The 14,701-nt window shown below is 36.9% G+C and overlaps 1 protein-coding gene across 10 annotated transcripts in view; it reads right to left on the minus strand.

Moving 5' to 3' along the window:
* Fcho2 (FCH and mu domain containing endocytic adaptor 2) overlaps window positions 1-14,701 on the minus strand; it is a 111,545-nt gene that overhangs the window by 96,185 nt on the left and 659 nt on the right. For 2 of the 10 annotated variants that reach the window (XM_087203159.1, XM_087203160.1), the window contains exon 2: window positions 582-673. In XM_087203159.1, coding sequence (XP_087059285.1) covers window positions 582-634 — 53 coding nt within the window. In that variant the 5' untranslated portion in view covers window positions 635-673. Of the gene's footprint in view, window positions 1-581; window positions 674-4,761; window positions 4,863-10,826; window positions 10,957-12,520; window positions 12,625-13,688; window positions 13,881-14,503; window position 14,701 lie in introns of those variants that run through there. The other 8 variants (XM_087203161.1, XM_087203158.1, XM_087203155.1 and 5 more) reach the window with 8 other exon arrangements.

Here is a 14,701-nt window from a genome sequence, read left to right on the forward strand (position 1 = left end):
TAATAACATAATTAAACTGAGTTCAGAAAACTGTGGGGGGAGGGGGTTACTGTGAACCAAACCCAGAGGTGGTCTACCATTGAGGTATATTCTCAGTCTTTTTTATTTTTTTATTTTGAAACAAGGTCTTGCTAAATTACCCAGGCAGGACTTCAACTTTCAATCATCCTGGCTGAGCCTCCTCAGTGCTAGGATTACAGGCATGTACCACCATACCTAGTTCAGAAACCAATCTTTACAAATTATTTCAACATGTTTATTTAAAGAAATGGTAATATTTTATCCTATAGAATTTCTCAGTTTTTTCCTGCATCACTCTGCTAACACATACAATGAAAAATAGGTAAATAATATTGTCGATCTGTAATTTGCAAGCCAGCATTTGACAATACCACTTTGAGCCATGATACAGTCCTCATGTGCATAGATGATTTAAAAAAAACACTACTTTAATATATAATTATAGAATGCCTTTTAAAAGTCCTGTTTATTCCAAATCCAACTAAAATATTTCAATTTACTTATATTCTAAGATTTTAATAATAAATTGTTAAGACAAATTACTTATAAAAATTACATACCTTTCTCTTACAAAATCCGCTAGTTCTTTTGTCGATATCTGTCCATGTTTCATATTATGGTAGAGAACATCAAAGCCACTATTTTTTTCTCCCTAAAATTCAAACAAAAAACCGATAAAAATGATTTAAGAATACAAAAGCCCTATACTAATAATTACTATTCAATATTTATGCTCTGGTAAGCTGTTTTTCCTTGACCACTGTTATTTCTCCTATGATTTTAAACTGTGCCAAAACAATTCTATATGCTTTGAGACAACATATATATGTGTGTGTGTGTAATATACATATACTTCAGTAAGGGTACTACTAATGAAATTAAGTCTGAAATTTTAAGGAATAAATAACATGCACCATAACTTAGAAAATGTAAACAGGGACCTGTTAAAACTCATGAAATCCAACTTCAATGCCTTTAATACATATTAAGTGACTCCTGACTAATTCAGTTTGTTCTTTACAACTACTAAATCTTGATTTATTTTTTTTTTCTTTTTGGTACCGGGGATCAAACTTGGGACCTTGCGCTTGCACCGCTGAGCTAAATCCCCAGGCCCTAAATCTTGATTTTTGAGTCAAGAGAGCACAGTACTCATCACATAAGCACTGAACAACACAAAACACTTTATACAATTCCTATTTTAAGCCTTTCAGTAAATTTAATTTGAAAGGTGAGAAAAGATAAAATTTTAAGGAAAGAGAAGAAAAAACTATTCCTTATTCAACTAATGAGAAATTAATATAATCAGATCATATATAATCCTAGAAAATCTTTGCTGCTTTTTAATCCTGCAAATCTTAAATCAGTAAATCATAACAAAATAATAGAGATGTCAATTTAATCAAGTAAATAAAAGGCCATTAAGAATTAAATTTAATAGGGCTGGGGATTTAGCTCAGTGGTTTCGACGTCTGCTGTACAAGTGCAAAGACCCAAGTTCGATCCCTGGTACCAAAAAAAAAAAAAAAAAGAATTAAGTTTAACAACTCTCTTTATGGTTTAGTTTTTATTTTTCTTTAGTGAAATAATGAACTGAATGCATTTTGTTAGAAAGAAAAGTAATACCATAAATAAATGTTATATAATCTGAAGTATAATTTTTCAACAGTTCACCAAAAACAAACATAGGAAATTCCCATTATGTTGGTGCCTAATAAATTCATCGACTTGTTAACATGCAAGTACTGTATTTTGCCACACATATGACAAATGAAAATGACGTATTTGTAATGAGACAATATAAACAATATCACCTGAACATCCATTCCTACTTATCAACAAGAATGTAATATAAAATCATAGTCTCTTAAGAATCCAAATATTTCCATTGGGCTTCTGCAAAAAATTTGTTGTCTCACTTTAGTTTTTGCTTATGCTGAGTTTTTCAAGCAAATCTGTTCCAAAATATTCTTTGAGATAACCATTATCATTCATTATAACAACAAAAATAACAGGCAGAATTGTAAATAAAATTATAGACAAAAAACCAAACTAACAATTCTCCTACCTCAGCCCCCGAAGTACTGGGATTATAGGACACTCAGCTCTGCATCTGCACACAATTTTTAACAAGTCAGGTTACCTGGGTTCCCAACATGCATTATGAACATTTAAAGGGTGTGTTGGAGGATAGAGTATGAATCTAGAAAGTGTGAGAACCTGGGTGCAATCTCTAGGACCACCAAAAAAAGAGTAAAGGGCAAATTAGCAGAGGGATGAAGTGAAGTACAGTGTTACTACAAACAAGCACAGGGAGTATTAGAAGAAATCGTATTTATCAGGCTCACAAGGGAAAGAACAAAACTCTTCTTAAAAGAGGCCATCTAATAAGCGAAGCAACAAAATCCTGAGTATTTATAATACTATAAACATTTAATAATCAAGAAAAGGTTGAAGGGGCTGGGGATTTAGCTCAGTGGTTCTGCCACCTGCCTCTCAAGTGGAAGGTCCCAAGTTTGATCCCCGGTACCCCCCAAAAAGGAAAAGAAAAGGTTGGGCTAGGAGTTTGGCTCAGTAGTAGAGCATTTGCCTAGTGTATATAAGGCCCAGATTCAATCTCTAGCACCACAAAAATTAAAAACAGAAAAAAGGGTTAAAGTACATTCTGTCTTCTAATTAAGAAGCCCTTGAAAGAGTAAGCTATTTGTGAAATTCAGATATCCAAATACCATATTACTTAGAAATTCCTAGAAAAATTGAGGTTCATTTATTTACTATAAAGTATAATATTAATATAGTAACAATAATATACATCAGGAAAGAGTACTAGATACTCCAACCCTTCCATCTTCACTGGGAAAGAAACGGAAAACTCATCCTAAGGATTGTGATGCAGAAGGCAGCTCCCCAGGAGGCACAAACCACTAAACATAAACACGCTTGTATGATTTATATATCCACTTGTCATTGCTTTTTATTTGTAAATTCATTAATTTACTTAGGTTTAAAAAAATGCAGTGAGTCAAAATCTCGGCATCATTTTCTTTAATATAATTTCACAATACTATTAACAAACACTGATCACAAACTTCTTCTTTGACATTTCCCAAGTAAAAATTTAAATACTTCAAATGGAGATAAAATACATGGGCAGACACACACACACACATACCCTAACATGATGTATGTTTACCTATATATTCCTTTTAAAAACATAAAACTTCAAAGAACCTAGGTTTTATTCACTATGTCAACAACTTACTGTACAGCCTTGACAAGTGATGACAGTATATTAAATACATATATACATACACATATTTGCAAACTCATAACCAAGTGGGTTTTTAAGAGTCACTCATTAGTAACAAGTATTTCCAGCTAGCTTATTCATTAACCTGAGCAACATTTGTGAGTTAAGAAAATATATATGCCCACAAAGAAATGTATGTTTATAGCCAACATTATTCATAATCGTCAAAAGGAGGCAATTATGCCCATCAACTCATGAACAGATTAAAAAATGTGATATACCATTTGATGTAATATTACTGAGCTATAAAAAGAATGAAGTATCAATATTTTCAACACTGGTGAACTTTAAGAACAGTACACTAAGTGAAAAATGAGATCGTAAAAAGACAACATAATATTACATTCCATTCACACTAAAGTTCAGAATAGGGTAATTGAAAGACACAAAAGGTAGGTGAATGGATTGTCTGGAGACAGGAGGGGTGAGGCAGGGAGTGAATGATAAGCGGGTAGAGAGGCTTCTTTTTGAGGTGAAGAAATGTTCTAAAATTGTCTGTTATCATGGCTGCAATATCCACAAGTATTACTCAAAACTAGTGAATTGTATACTTTTTGATGGGGGCGGGGGGGTGCTAGGGTTCAAACCAAGGACCTTGAACGAACATGCTAGGCAACTGCTGTACCACTGAGCTACACTCCCAGCCTGAACTACACACTTTAAATGAGTGAATTAAGTGAACTACATGGCATATAAAATATAACTCAATAAATTTATTTTATACAAAATTCTTAATTCTTAATATATTCCCTCTCCTTGGTCCCAGTGTTAGATAGTTAATAAAATGAGTAGAGCTATAGTTAGAGGAGATAAACTTACACTTCTTAAATTCTTGCAGAGAAATTTTCCTTATTAACTGACAAAAACAGATATATTAATATCATTTCTGGTCCAAAGAAGACAATTACAACAAAAGCTTGTTCTTTGATGGGATCTTTGATCTACTATTCTCAAAGCACTTTACAAAGAGGCAGTACTCTCATTTAATGTCAAGTGACTATAACCTGGGGCCAATCAAATGTTGTTATAACCAATACAAGCAAGTAATGAAAGTCCTGTCTTTGTAAAATGTGTTGTAAAGTGCATGCAGTGAGGGCCTAAGGTTCAATCTTCTCCAGTAGTGCAAAAAAAAAATAAAATTTTTGTAAATAATTCCAAATATGAGTAGAAAACATTTTTTTATCATCTTTGGAATAAATTAAGCCCAGAAACATAAGTCCTTTAAAACACAAAAATTGAACCAAGCATGGTGGCACAGACCTGTAATGCCAGCACTGGGAAGGCTGAGGCAAGAGGATGTCCCCAGTCTGGGCTCCACAGTGAGTTCAAAGCCAGCCTGAACTACAAAGTGAGACCTTGTCTCAAAAAAGCAAAAACAAACAAATAAAAAAACTCCTCAGGGCCGGAGATTTAGCTCAGTAGTGCCATACCTGTCTCACAGGCGCAAGGTCCTGAGTTCAATCCCTGGAACCACAAAACAAACAAACAAAAACTCCGCCAACTTTCCAGTATCTACTGTTTCCTCTTCTTGCTGTAATTAAGATGACAGCATTTAATAGTCTGATGTGTGTCGGTCCAGACTCTTTTTTGCAAATAGTAACTTTTTTTTTCTTTCAAGTACCAGAAATTGAACCCAGGGCCTCTCCACTGAGCTACATTCCCAGCCATTTTTTATTTTGAGAAAGTATGTTGCTAAGTTGCTAACTGCCCAGGCTATCCTCAAACTTGCTATCCTCCTGCTTCAGCCTCCAGAAGGCTAGGATTACAGGTGTGTGCCACCAAATGTTACTTTTTAATATGAAAATGACATGTCATGCATGCTGTTTTGCACTTAAATTATCAACTAAACTCCAACTTAAAAGATAACTAAGAAGGTCAACAAGTCATTAAAATGTTCAGTTTTTTTCTAGTCTAATACAGAGATTACAAATGAGGCAATTTTGTTTGTTTTTTGGGGTTTGTTTTTTTTTGGTACCGGGGATCAAACTCGGGTCCTTGCACAATTTTGAAATTTCTAATATAAAAACTTAAATAGGCAGCAGGTGTGGTGGTGCACACCTGTAATCCCAGCACTCGGGAGGCTGAGGCAGGAGGAGTGCCGTGAGTTAAAGGCCAGCCTGGGCTACACAGTGAGTTCAGGGTCAGCCTGAAATACAAAGCAAGATTGTCTCCAAAAAAAAAAAAATTTTTTTTAATAATCCAGTAAGCCTATTTCTGAAGCCAAAAGGCATTTTTCTTTAGAATTCTATAACTTTATACTTTAAAATACATATTATAGTAATATATTTCCACTTGAATTAAAAATCACAACAGTTTGAAAACCTCTTTAATGAATTTTTTAGGGCAGGTAGAATTTAGTTTGTAGGGCTAAAAAAAACCCCTCAGAAATCAAAATTTTATCCTTTCCAATATCAATGTTCTAAAATCCTCCCTCTGAAATGAACTTGCAGACTAAATCACTATCAACTTTTCACTTCCAAATTTCTCCTAAGATTTAGGCAAAAATACAAAACAAAAGCCCCTTCCCCAAACTCCAAAAGCCTCACAATAAAATCTAGCACGATAGAAAATACTGTTGTTTTAGAATGTTTACTCACTTTTGATGAGCATAAGGTTGGAAAATAGGCAGAAGACTGTACATGCTTATAATTACACTACAAATTTTAAAACTGATTTCACCAAGTTTCCTTTTTATTTATTAAAAATTGGTGGAGGAGTAAAGGTCAGGAGGTACTTCTAGCAAAATATTAATCACATATCTACATCTTCCTCAAATCCAAACTGGCTTAAATAAAAAATAAATATCATCCTGTCTACACCTCCCCTTTACTTAAGGCTCTGACACTGATTAGATAACCTTGGACAAGTCAATGCAAAATGTAACATTAATATGCATATAATCTAGTCTCAATCCTGAGTTCTCTAAAAAAAAAAATCATGAAATACTTAACTAATTCTACAGATTTTCTTTCTTTAAACAATAACCCCTCCAATGAAATGCCTATTAAGAGATTCTTCTGATGGGAATTCAATAAATCTGCAACGGCAGCCCTCCAGTGCCATTTTTGCCTTGAAAAAGGGTGTTTTTGTTTGAGGCAGGGTCTCTCTATGTAGCCTAGGCTGGCTTAGAACTCAAAGATCCTCCTGCCTCAGTCTCCTGAGTGTTGGAATTACAGGTGTGTGCTACCACACCTGGCTTTGCCTTGAAAATTGCTAGGAAGAAAAGGATAAAATATATGCAAGCAATTTTCCCATAAGTAAACAGGGCTTTCAGGTTATAACCCCTTCTAGCCAGTGTTCTGTTTATATACTAAAATTTTCAGTCATGATCACTAAAAATATTCTGCAGAGCTAAAGCAGAAAATAATTAAAATATGTATAATGAGCACTGCTCAGCAGTCAGAACCACCTGATGCACTTATAAAAGTGACTATGATTCCAATTTTAGTATATTTGAAGGAAGCGAGCAAACAAAAGTGATTCAAACAAGAGCTGACTGACTACAGGAAAGAAATTTTACTACTTTTTTTAAAAATTATTTTTCTTACCTCTCAGATAATTCTCCCTAATCTTTTTAATTGTAACTCACCTCTTTCAGTTAAACTCTTAAAGCCATCTAAATAGATACATATGAGATAATGTCTTCTGAATTTTCTGCAATATTCTATAAATGGAAGAAATTTTCATTAATTTCCAAAGGAAAAAATAAAAATTAACAGTTTCAGCTTTCTTGACTCATCCTTGCAAAAGACAGAAGGCTACTTTCTTAACTGACATTTTGTTCAGATCAGTACTTAAATCTCCAGTCCTCATATTTCATAAGTGAAAGGAAAAAGGGGGGCAAACCAAAACACGAAAAAGGCAAGTGGCCCCTAAAAAGAATTTTATAGTAGAAACCATCCTAAATTTTGTATTTCTTCTTTTGTTTTTTGAGACAGGGTCTCCCTTTGTAGTCCAGGTTGGCCTTAAACTCTCAGCATTCCTCCTGCCTCAGCCTCCCAGGTGCTAGGATTACATGCACGCACCATCATGCCCGACTTGAGTTTTGTACAGTGGACCCTGGAGTTATGACCAGCCTGACATAGGAACAACTTGGGTTAATTAGGTTAAGGGAAGATTTATCTGCCTCTTGTTATCTATAGCATGTACACAGGTAAACATCCAGATCTCAGCTGTACCAATTTACAACCAACTTGAGTTACAAGCAGCCCTCAGGAACAGATTGAGTTCATAACTCAAGGGTCCACTGTAGTTCTAAAAAAAGAAATCATAAGACTGGTGGGAGAGGCTACAGCTAACTTTTATTCTGTATTCTGTGCCTATCACATAAGAATGGTTATCACTAAAAGAAATTTTGTATTTGAGGCTATTGTTTCAACCTTAGAACTAAAAACTCACATTCCTTAGTTTTTAAGGCCCAATCACACCACTTTACTTCACTCTTCCTATCTTTATTCTCTAAAGTCAAGCATGTCTGCTGTCATAGCTTCTGTAACTTTTATTCCTGCAGTTCCATCAGGGAGCCTGAATATTTCCTCAATCTCATCACATAGTTCACTAATCACCTCCCAATTTCATCCTTTCTTCTAGCGCCTTTACTAAGGGCTCAGTGGTTGTTATGATATCATTTCTGTTCCTACCCACATCTGACCAATTTATGTTTAAGTGAGGGCAAGAATATTATAATAATCAAATTCTTCCAATTCTAATATCCTTTAGTTTTTCCACACTAAAAAAGCTGAAAGCAAATCCCTTATTCCTTTCCTTTTCAAGTGTCCATAGCACCATATTTCCATTTGGATTTCTCAGGGTGCCTCTGTAAACTGTTCTGGAATTGCGATAACTGGATGGATATATCTTAGGAGATAGTCTCATGACTTGAAAAACTATGTCCAAAGATTTATATTAAACAATATGCAGAATGATTCAAAACAGAACTGTTCTCCTATCCTTTGCCTAAGTAGTTCTGAAAGAATTAGGGCATTTAGGATTTAGTATGGAGGGCCAGTAAAGAACTCAAAAATCAAAACTTTACCCATTCTGATATTAATGTTCTAAAATCCTCCCTCTGAACTGAGCTTATGCAGAGTCAATCACTTATCAATTTTTCATTTCCAAATTTCTCCTGAGATTTAGGCAAAAATGCAAATCAAACCCACCCCTTCCCAAAATTCTACGGGCCTCACAATAAAATTTAGTGCAATCTAAAAAACTCTAGTTTTACAATATAAACTTAAGTCTAACTGAACCAAGTTAGATTAGTCTATAGTTTGCGTTTTCATGTTTGTTGCAATGAAATAATTTGGGCATGGCTAACTAGCTAACAGTTATACAATAAAAATTTTTCACTTAATGTATTTCATTTGCTTGTACATACATAGGTATCTCTGGACAGCTAATAAAAGTGGGAAGTGACTATTTTTAGGGAGAATGTGACAGAAGAAAAAGAAGGAGATTTTAAACTATTCCTTTTCCTACTTTTGGAATATTAAACCACGTAAAATGTTTTATATAGACCTGTTGACTAATGTATAAATACACATACAAGCCAGGCATGGTGGCGCACACCTGTGATCCTAGTACTTGGTAGGATAAGGCAGGAGGATCACAGAGAGTTCAAGGCCAGCATAGGCTAAATAGTTAGTTCAAAGACAGCCTGGACATAGCTAGACCTTGTCTCAAAAAAAAAAAGTACACATATACGTATAGTTTTAGTATATTTGATCTGATGAGATCATAGCCTTAAGATGTATGCCAAACCATTTTATTTAAGAATTTCAAGTAATAAAACAGCCTATATTCTGGGATTCTATGGTTACCTCAATTAATTTTCCAAAGACATGCATTTTTAAATTTTCATATGGATAATCCCCAAAATATGTCAATGCCTCATCTATTAAATTTAAATTCGATAATCAAGCAAAAACATGTTTTACATTTTGAAATCCTATTAATACCAATTCCAGATTTTTAAAAAACATTTTAATCTTCCCATTTTTCTCATGTAATGACAGATCAAATTTTGGATATATAAAAAAATGCTCCAATTTATTTTTAAATATGACAATACCTATGAAGTAATAATCAAAGTGAGACTTTTGTACAGGTTAAAACAGTAAGAAATAAGGAAAATTTCTGGATTAAAAAAAACCAAATTAATTTGTTGTGTGTTAATTTTTGATGTGCTGACTGGAGATAACCTCTGGGAAAAGTAACTTAACTAAAACATCAGTTCATTACAATGTGGCATGTACTAAAGAATACTTGGTGTCTGGGTAATTGCTTCACATTTTACTTAGATTGGGATTACTACCCAAAAAGAAGTGTACAAGGAATTCAACTCTGGCATGCTGTGCTGACTTTTTTTCCTCTTAATTATTATCTACGAAATTCATTCCTTTAATGTTTTTAATGCTGAACAACCTAGGTTTATATTTAAAAAGCCATCTCAGGTCAGGGATTTAGCCGTCTGCCTAGCAAGCACAAGGACCTGAGTTTGATCCCTGGTACCAAAAAAAAAATCTATCTCAGTTACTATAGTATAATGTCAGTACAGATACCTCAAGAATATTGTAAACTAGTATTAACAACCCTTCTTTCGAAAAAAGCACAGCTTATACAGACACTTCCTCTCTGTAATACTGCTTAATACCCTTTGGTTACATAATCTTTTGAAGGGCTAACAATTATTTTTACATACTAAAAGACAATGCTATCAAAATTATTTTGGCTATTCAATTTTAACAGAAAAGAAAGGCATTTTCAGCTTGATTATCAATGGCACTATACATTATTGCAACTGCCTTATCAGCAACAGAACATCTGCTGTATAGGAAATTTTGAACACATTTTTTTTCTTCAAAGCATAATATTATGAAGAGCAATTTTCAATTGAGTATATAGTTTCAATTAAGAAAAATCTACAAAGAAAAAGATGTGCTGCTTTCAAAATAACTTGAAGACAGTTTCAATGATTCAAATTTTCCTCTAACAAAATGACATAATACAGAGGTTTGTCTTTATATATGTGAGGGGAAGACAATTAATAGGTTGTTTGGTTAGAAACCTAAAACTTTGAATGTTGCCATTACCTCACTTCAAAGAGTTTAACTGACAAAAATTGTATATATTTATCATGTACAACACGTTTTGGACTGTGAGTTTTATTTCCTTTTGACAATGCCACTTTACACATTAGGGAAGAGGAAGAAAAATTAATATTGTAAATTCTCTTCTTAAAGAATAGATTTCATAAACTATATAACTGTTCAAGTTGTTTTAAACAGACAACTATCATATTCTCAGAAGCTAGTTAGTTCTTAGACTTTCCTACCTCATTTAGCCTCCTCGAAAAGGAGGAGGGAAAGAGAGGTGCTGGAGATTAAATCTAGCCTCAGCCTTTGCAGTCAACCACATCTCCAGCACTGTTTTGTTATTGTGGTTGCTTTGTTTTCTTTTTTGACAAAAGGTCTCACTAAAGTGCTAAAGTGCTCACCGTAGGCTAGAACTCATGATCCTCCTGCCTCAGCCTCCAAAAGTGCTGGGATTGCAGGTGTGCACCTCCGCACCCATCTCCTCTGAAGCTTTTGATACTCCAATTTAGAACTTTCAGCCCTAATTTCAAGCTGGAAAATAAAATAAAATGATCTTTACTATTTGTTCACTAGTAGAAATGAAGGCAAAGACTGAAGCATAAATTAGATCTGGGGTTCTCTCTAGATTTCAAATATTCAAGTTTAGTCCCATTTCTCCATTAACAGCACAAAGAATACATCCAAAATATTCAGAAAAGCATTATTCAAAATAGCCAAAAACAACAAAGATATGCCGAAAGCTCAATTTAAAAAATAAAACATAACTTTTAAATGTTAAGACACAATTGGGAATTAAGAGAACAAACTTAAAAACATTTACGTAATCAAAAATATGCAAAACAGCCAGGCATGACAGTGCAATCCCAGCACTTAGGAGGCTGAGCCAAAGGAGTTTGAGTCAGAGGCCAGCCTGGGCTACACAGTGAGTTCAAGGCCAGCCTGAATTACATAGCAAGACATTGTCTCAAAAAAACAACAACAACAATAAAAAACAGTGAAAGATCATCAATTTTTAAACAATCTTCATAAAAATGTTTCCAAATTGCAACTGTAAAACGTCTAAAACTGACAGGCTAATCCTAAAATTCATATAGAAAGACAAGAGACCCAGAACAATCAAAATAATCTTGAAAAAGAAAAATCTGAAGGACTCACTTTCTGATTCCAAACTCCGTACAGAAAGCTACAGTAATCAGAACAGTGCAGTAGTGTGACATGAGGACAGCCAAAGTAATAAAACTGAAAATTCAAAAACACACTCATTCATCTCTGGTCAATTTACACTTGATAAAGTGCCACAACAATTCAACTGTGAAAGAAGAGCTTTTTCAATCAATAGTGTTAGAACAACTGGATATCTGCGTGCAAACAAATGAAATTGTACACCTTTTTGCACCACACACAAAAATTAACCTCAAATGGATCACAAACCTAGAAATGAGCAGAAAATATAAAACCCTTATAAGAATACATAGGAGTAAATCTGTTAAATATGACAACACACAAGTGATAAAAAAAAAAAGTTGAACTTCACCAAGACATCACTGAAATTAAAATACATACTTCAAAGGATGTTATCAAGAAAATGAGACAGCCTAACAGAATATTTCCTAATCATTTATTTGATAAATAACTGTACGCAGAACACATTTTTAAAACCTCATACAAGCCTAAAGACAATTTAAAAATGGGCAATGGATCCAAACAATTCTCTAAACAAAATATAAAAATGGACAATAAATATATGAAAATATGCTCAACGACATCAGCCTTAGAGAAACGCAATCAAAACCACAATGAGATGCTATATCACATCCACCCATTATAATGTCACACTAAAAAGACAGATTACAGCCAGGTGTGGTGGCATACACCTACAATCCCAACACTCAGGAGGGTGGGGCACGAGGATTTCAGGGAGTTCAAGGCCAACCCTAGGCTACATAACCAGTTAAGGCCAGCCTTAACTACACAGTGAAACTCTGTCTTCAAACAAAAGGACATATTACAAGCTGTCTTAGTTATTTCCTCACTGCTGGGACAAAATGCCCAACACTCACAAGGTAAAGGAGGAGAGAGATTTATTTTGGCTCACAGTTTGAGGATGTTTCAGTCCAGAGTCAGCCAGTTCCAAGACAGGACAGCATGGCAGAGGGGCATGGCAGGGGACAAACAGTCCATAGTATGGCAGGCAGGAAGCTGAAGGAGGGATCAATCGAATAGAGGGATATACTGCACAGTGTATCTACCCTTCCAGGCCACGCCCACAGTGATCCACCACTTCTTACCAGGCTTCACCTCTCAACATGGCACCTAGCTATAAACTCACCCAGTATCACACATGCATGATCCAGTCACCTCCCAAAAGCCCCATCTCTGAGCTCATGAGGCTTTGGGGGGTAATCTACATATAAACCACAACAGAAATGTTGGGAAGCATATAAAAAACTGCAACACTAAAACACTGCTGGGATTGCAAAATACTGCAGCCACTTTGGAAAAGAGTCTGGCAGTGCCTTCAGAGGTTGAACAGTTTTACAGCAATTTCACATGCAAACAAGAAAACATGTTCACACAACAACTTGTACAGAAATGTTCACGGCAGCATTATTATAATAATGAAAAAGGAAGCCAAATGTCCATTACTGATGAATGAGTAAGTAAAATACAAAGTGGAATGTTATTTGGCTATAAAAAGAAACAAAGTACTGATATACACTATTTTAGGGTTCAACCTGGAAAACTGTGAAAGAAGTCAGCCATGATGGTCCCATTTACACGGTAAAAACAGAATAGACAAAAATCTATAGAGGCAGAATGGTAGATTAGTTGCTTAGGGCTGGGGCACAGGAAAAATGGGGAGTGATCCTAATGGGTATAGGGTTCTTTCTGGGATGATGAAATTGTTCTAAAATTGATTATGGTGATGTCTGCACAACTCTTTGAACTTGAGAAACCTTTAAAGTGCATTATTTAATAATGGTTATACTGTGTGGGATGTGAACTGTATCTCAATAAAATGTTAAAAAAATTAATGCCTGGCATACACGTTGTTTGCGGAAAATTGGGACTATTCATGACAAATTAGTATGAACTGATTTCATTACTAAGCAAGTGCATGCTTGAGGTGCTTATAATCACGAATTTAAGATACACTCCTTACTAACTGGAAAATTATTCCTTTAAAAACATTTCTAGATCCTAAAACGGAACTGCAGTACTTGCAACTGTCAGAACGTTAAAATGAGATTTGCCCCACATACCTTAGTAAACATGTTATTTTCCTGTACGTGCTGAACTGTACTTCCCATTAAAACAAACAATAATGGCAGAAAAACATTCCACAGGGAGCCTACGAAGTCATTCTCAAAGAAGAAACTAATACTAAGAGGAGGGGTGTGGAAAGAATGAGGAAAGGGGAGGAGGGCTAAGGGAATTCGCCCTGAATTTTAAAACCCAGAGCTCAGTTACACGAAATTCAACTTTCATACGCTTTGTGAGCAGGCCTAGAGGCAAAGTCCCGGGCGCGGACCCACGAGCAGAGGGCAAGGCCGGCCGGTAGGAAGCGCGGCAGCGGAAGGCCAGCCCCGCGCGGGATTCCGCGTGGAAAACGTGGGGGCAAGTGAGCGCGCAGCGGAGCCCGGGCGCGGGAAGGCGGCGAGCCCGGCGCCTACAGCCCTGTGCCCTGCGCCGCCTGGGCCCGCGTCCTCCACGTCCCAGCGTCGCGCACGCCCCGCGCGGACCGCGCCGGCGCCGGGCGCCTCTGGTGGGGCCGGCTCCGGACTCCCGCCCCATCTGGCGCTTTGTCCCAGCGCCGGCGGCGGGCGGCGTCCCTGCGTTCCGGCCTCGGCTGCGGGGCCGCGCTGACAACCCCCGCGGCCGGGAAGGCTGCGAACCCGGAGTCCCGGCCGGCCGGCGACCTCCGCCAGGCAGGACGCAGCGGGCGGCGGTCAGAGGACGCTCGCCCTGTCGGAGGAGCCGCTGCCGCCGCCGCCGCCCGACGCGCTCCCAGGCCGAGGTCAGGCACCGAACGCCTCGCACTCCGAAACCCACACCACTTCCAACATCCTGCGCTTACCCAAAAATTCTCGACGAAATGCGCCATGACCATCGTGCCGCCGTCGCGCCGGGTTCCGCGTCCGCACCCGCCCGCCGCTGTGTAAACACGGACCCGGTCCCCACGGCACCCCCGCCTTTCCCCGCCGCCTCAGAGATCAGCCCGCGCCCTCCAGGGCGCATGCACCACCTAGCGGCCGCTGCCGCTGGACAAGCACTG

The sequence above is a fragment of the Heterocephalus glaber genome, unplaced genomic scaffold (genome assembly GCF_053883595.1).
Source record: "Heterocephalus glaber isolate CG9 unplaced genomic scaffold, H.glaber_assembly_v1.0 deba00001788, whole genome shotgun sequence".
Lineage (NCBI taxonomy): Eukaryota > Metazoa > Chordata > Mammalia > Rodentia > Bathyergidae > Heterocephalus > Heterocephalus glaber.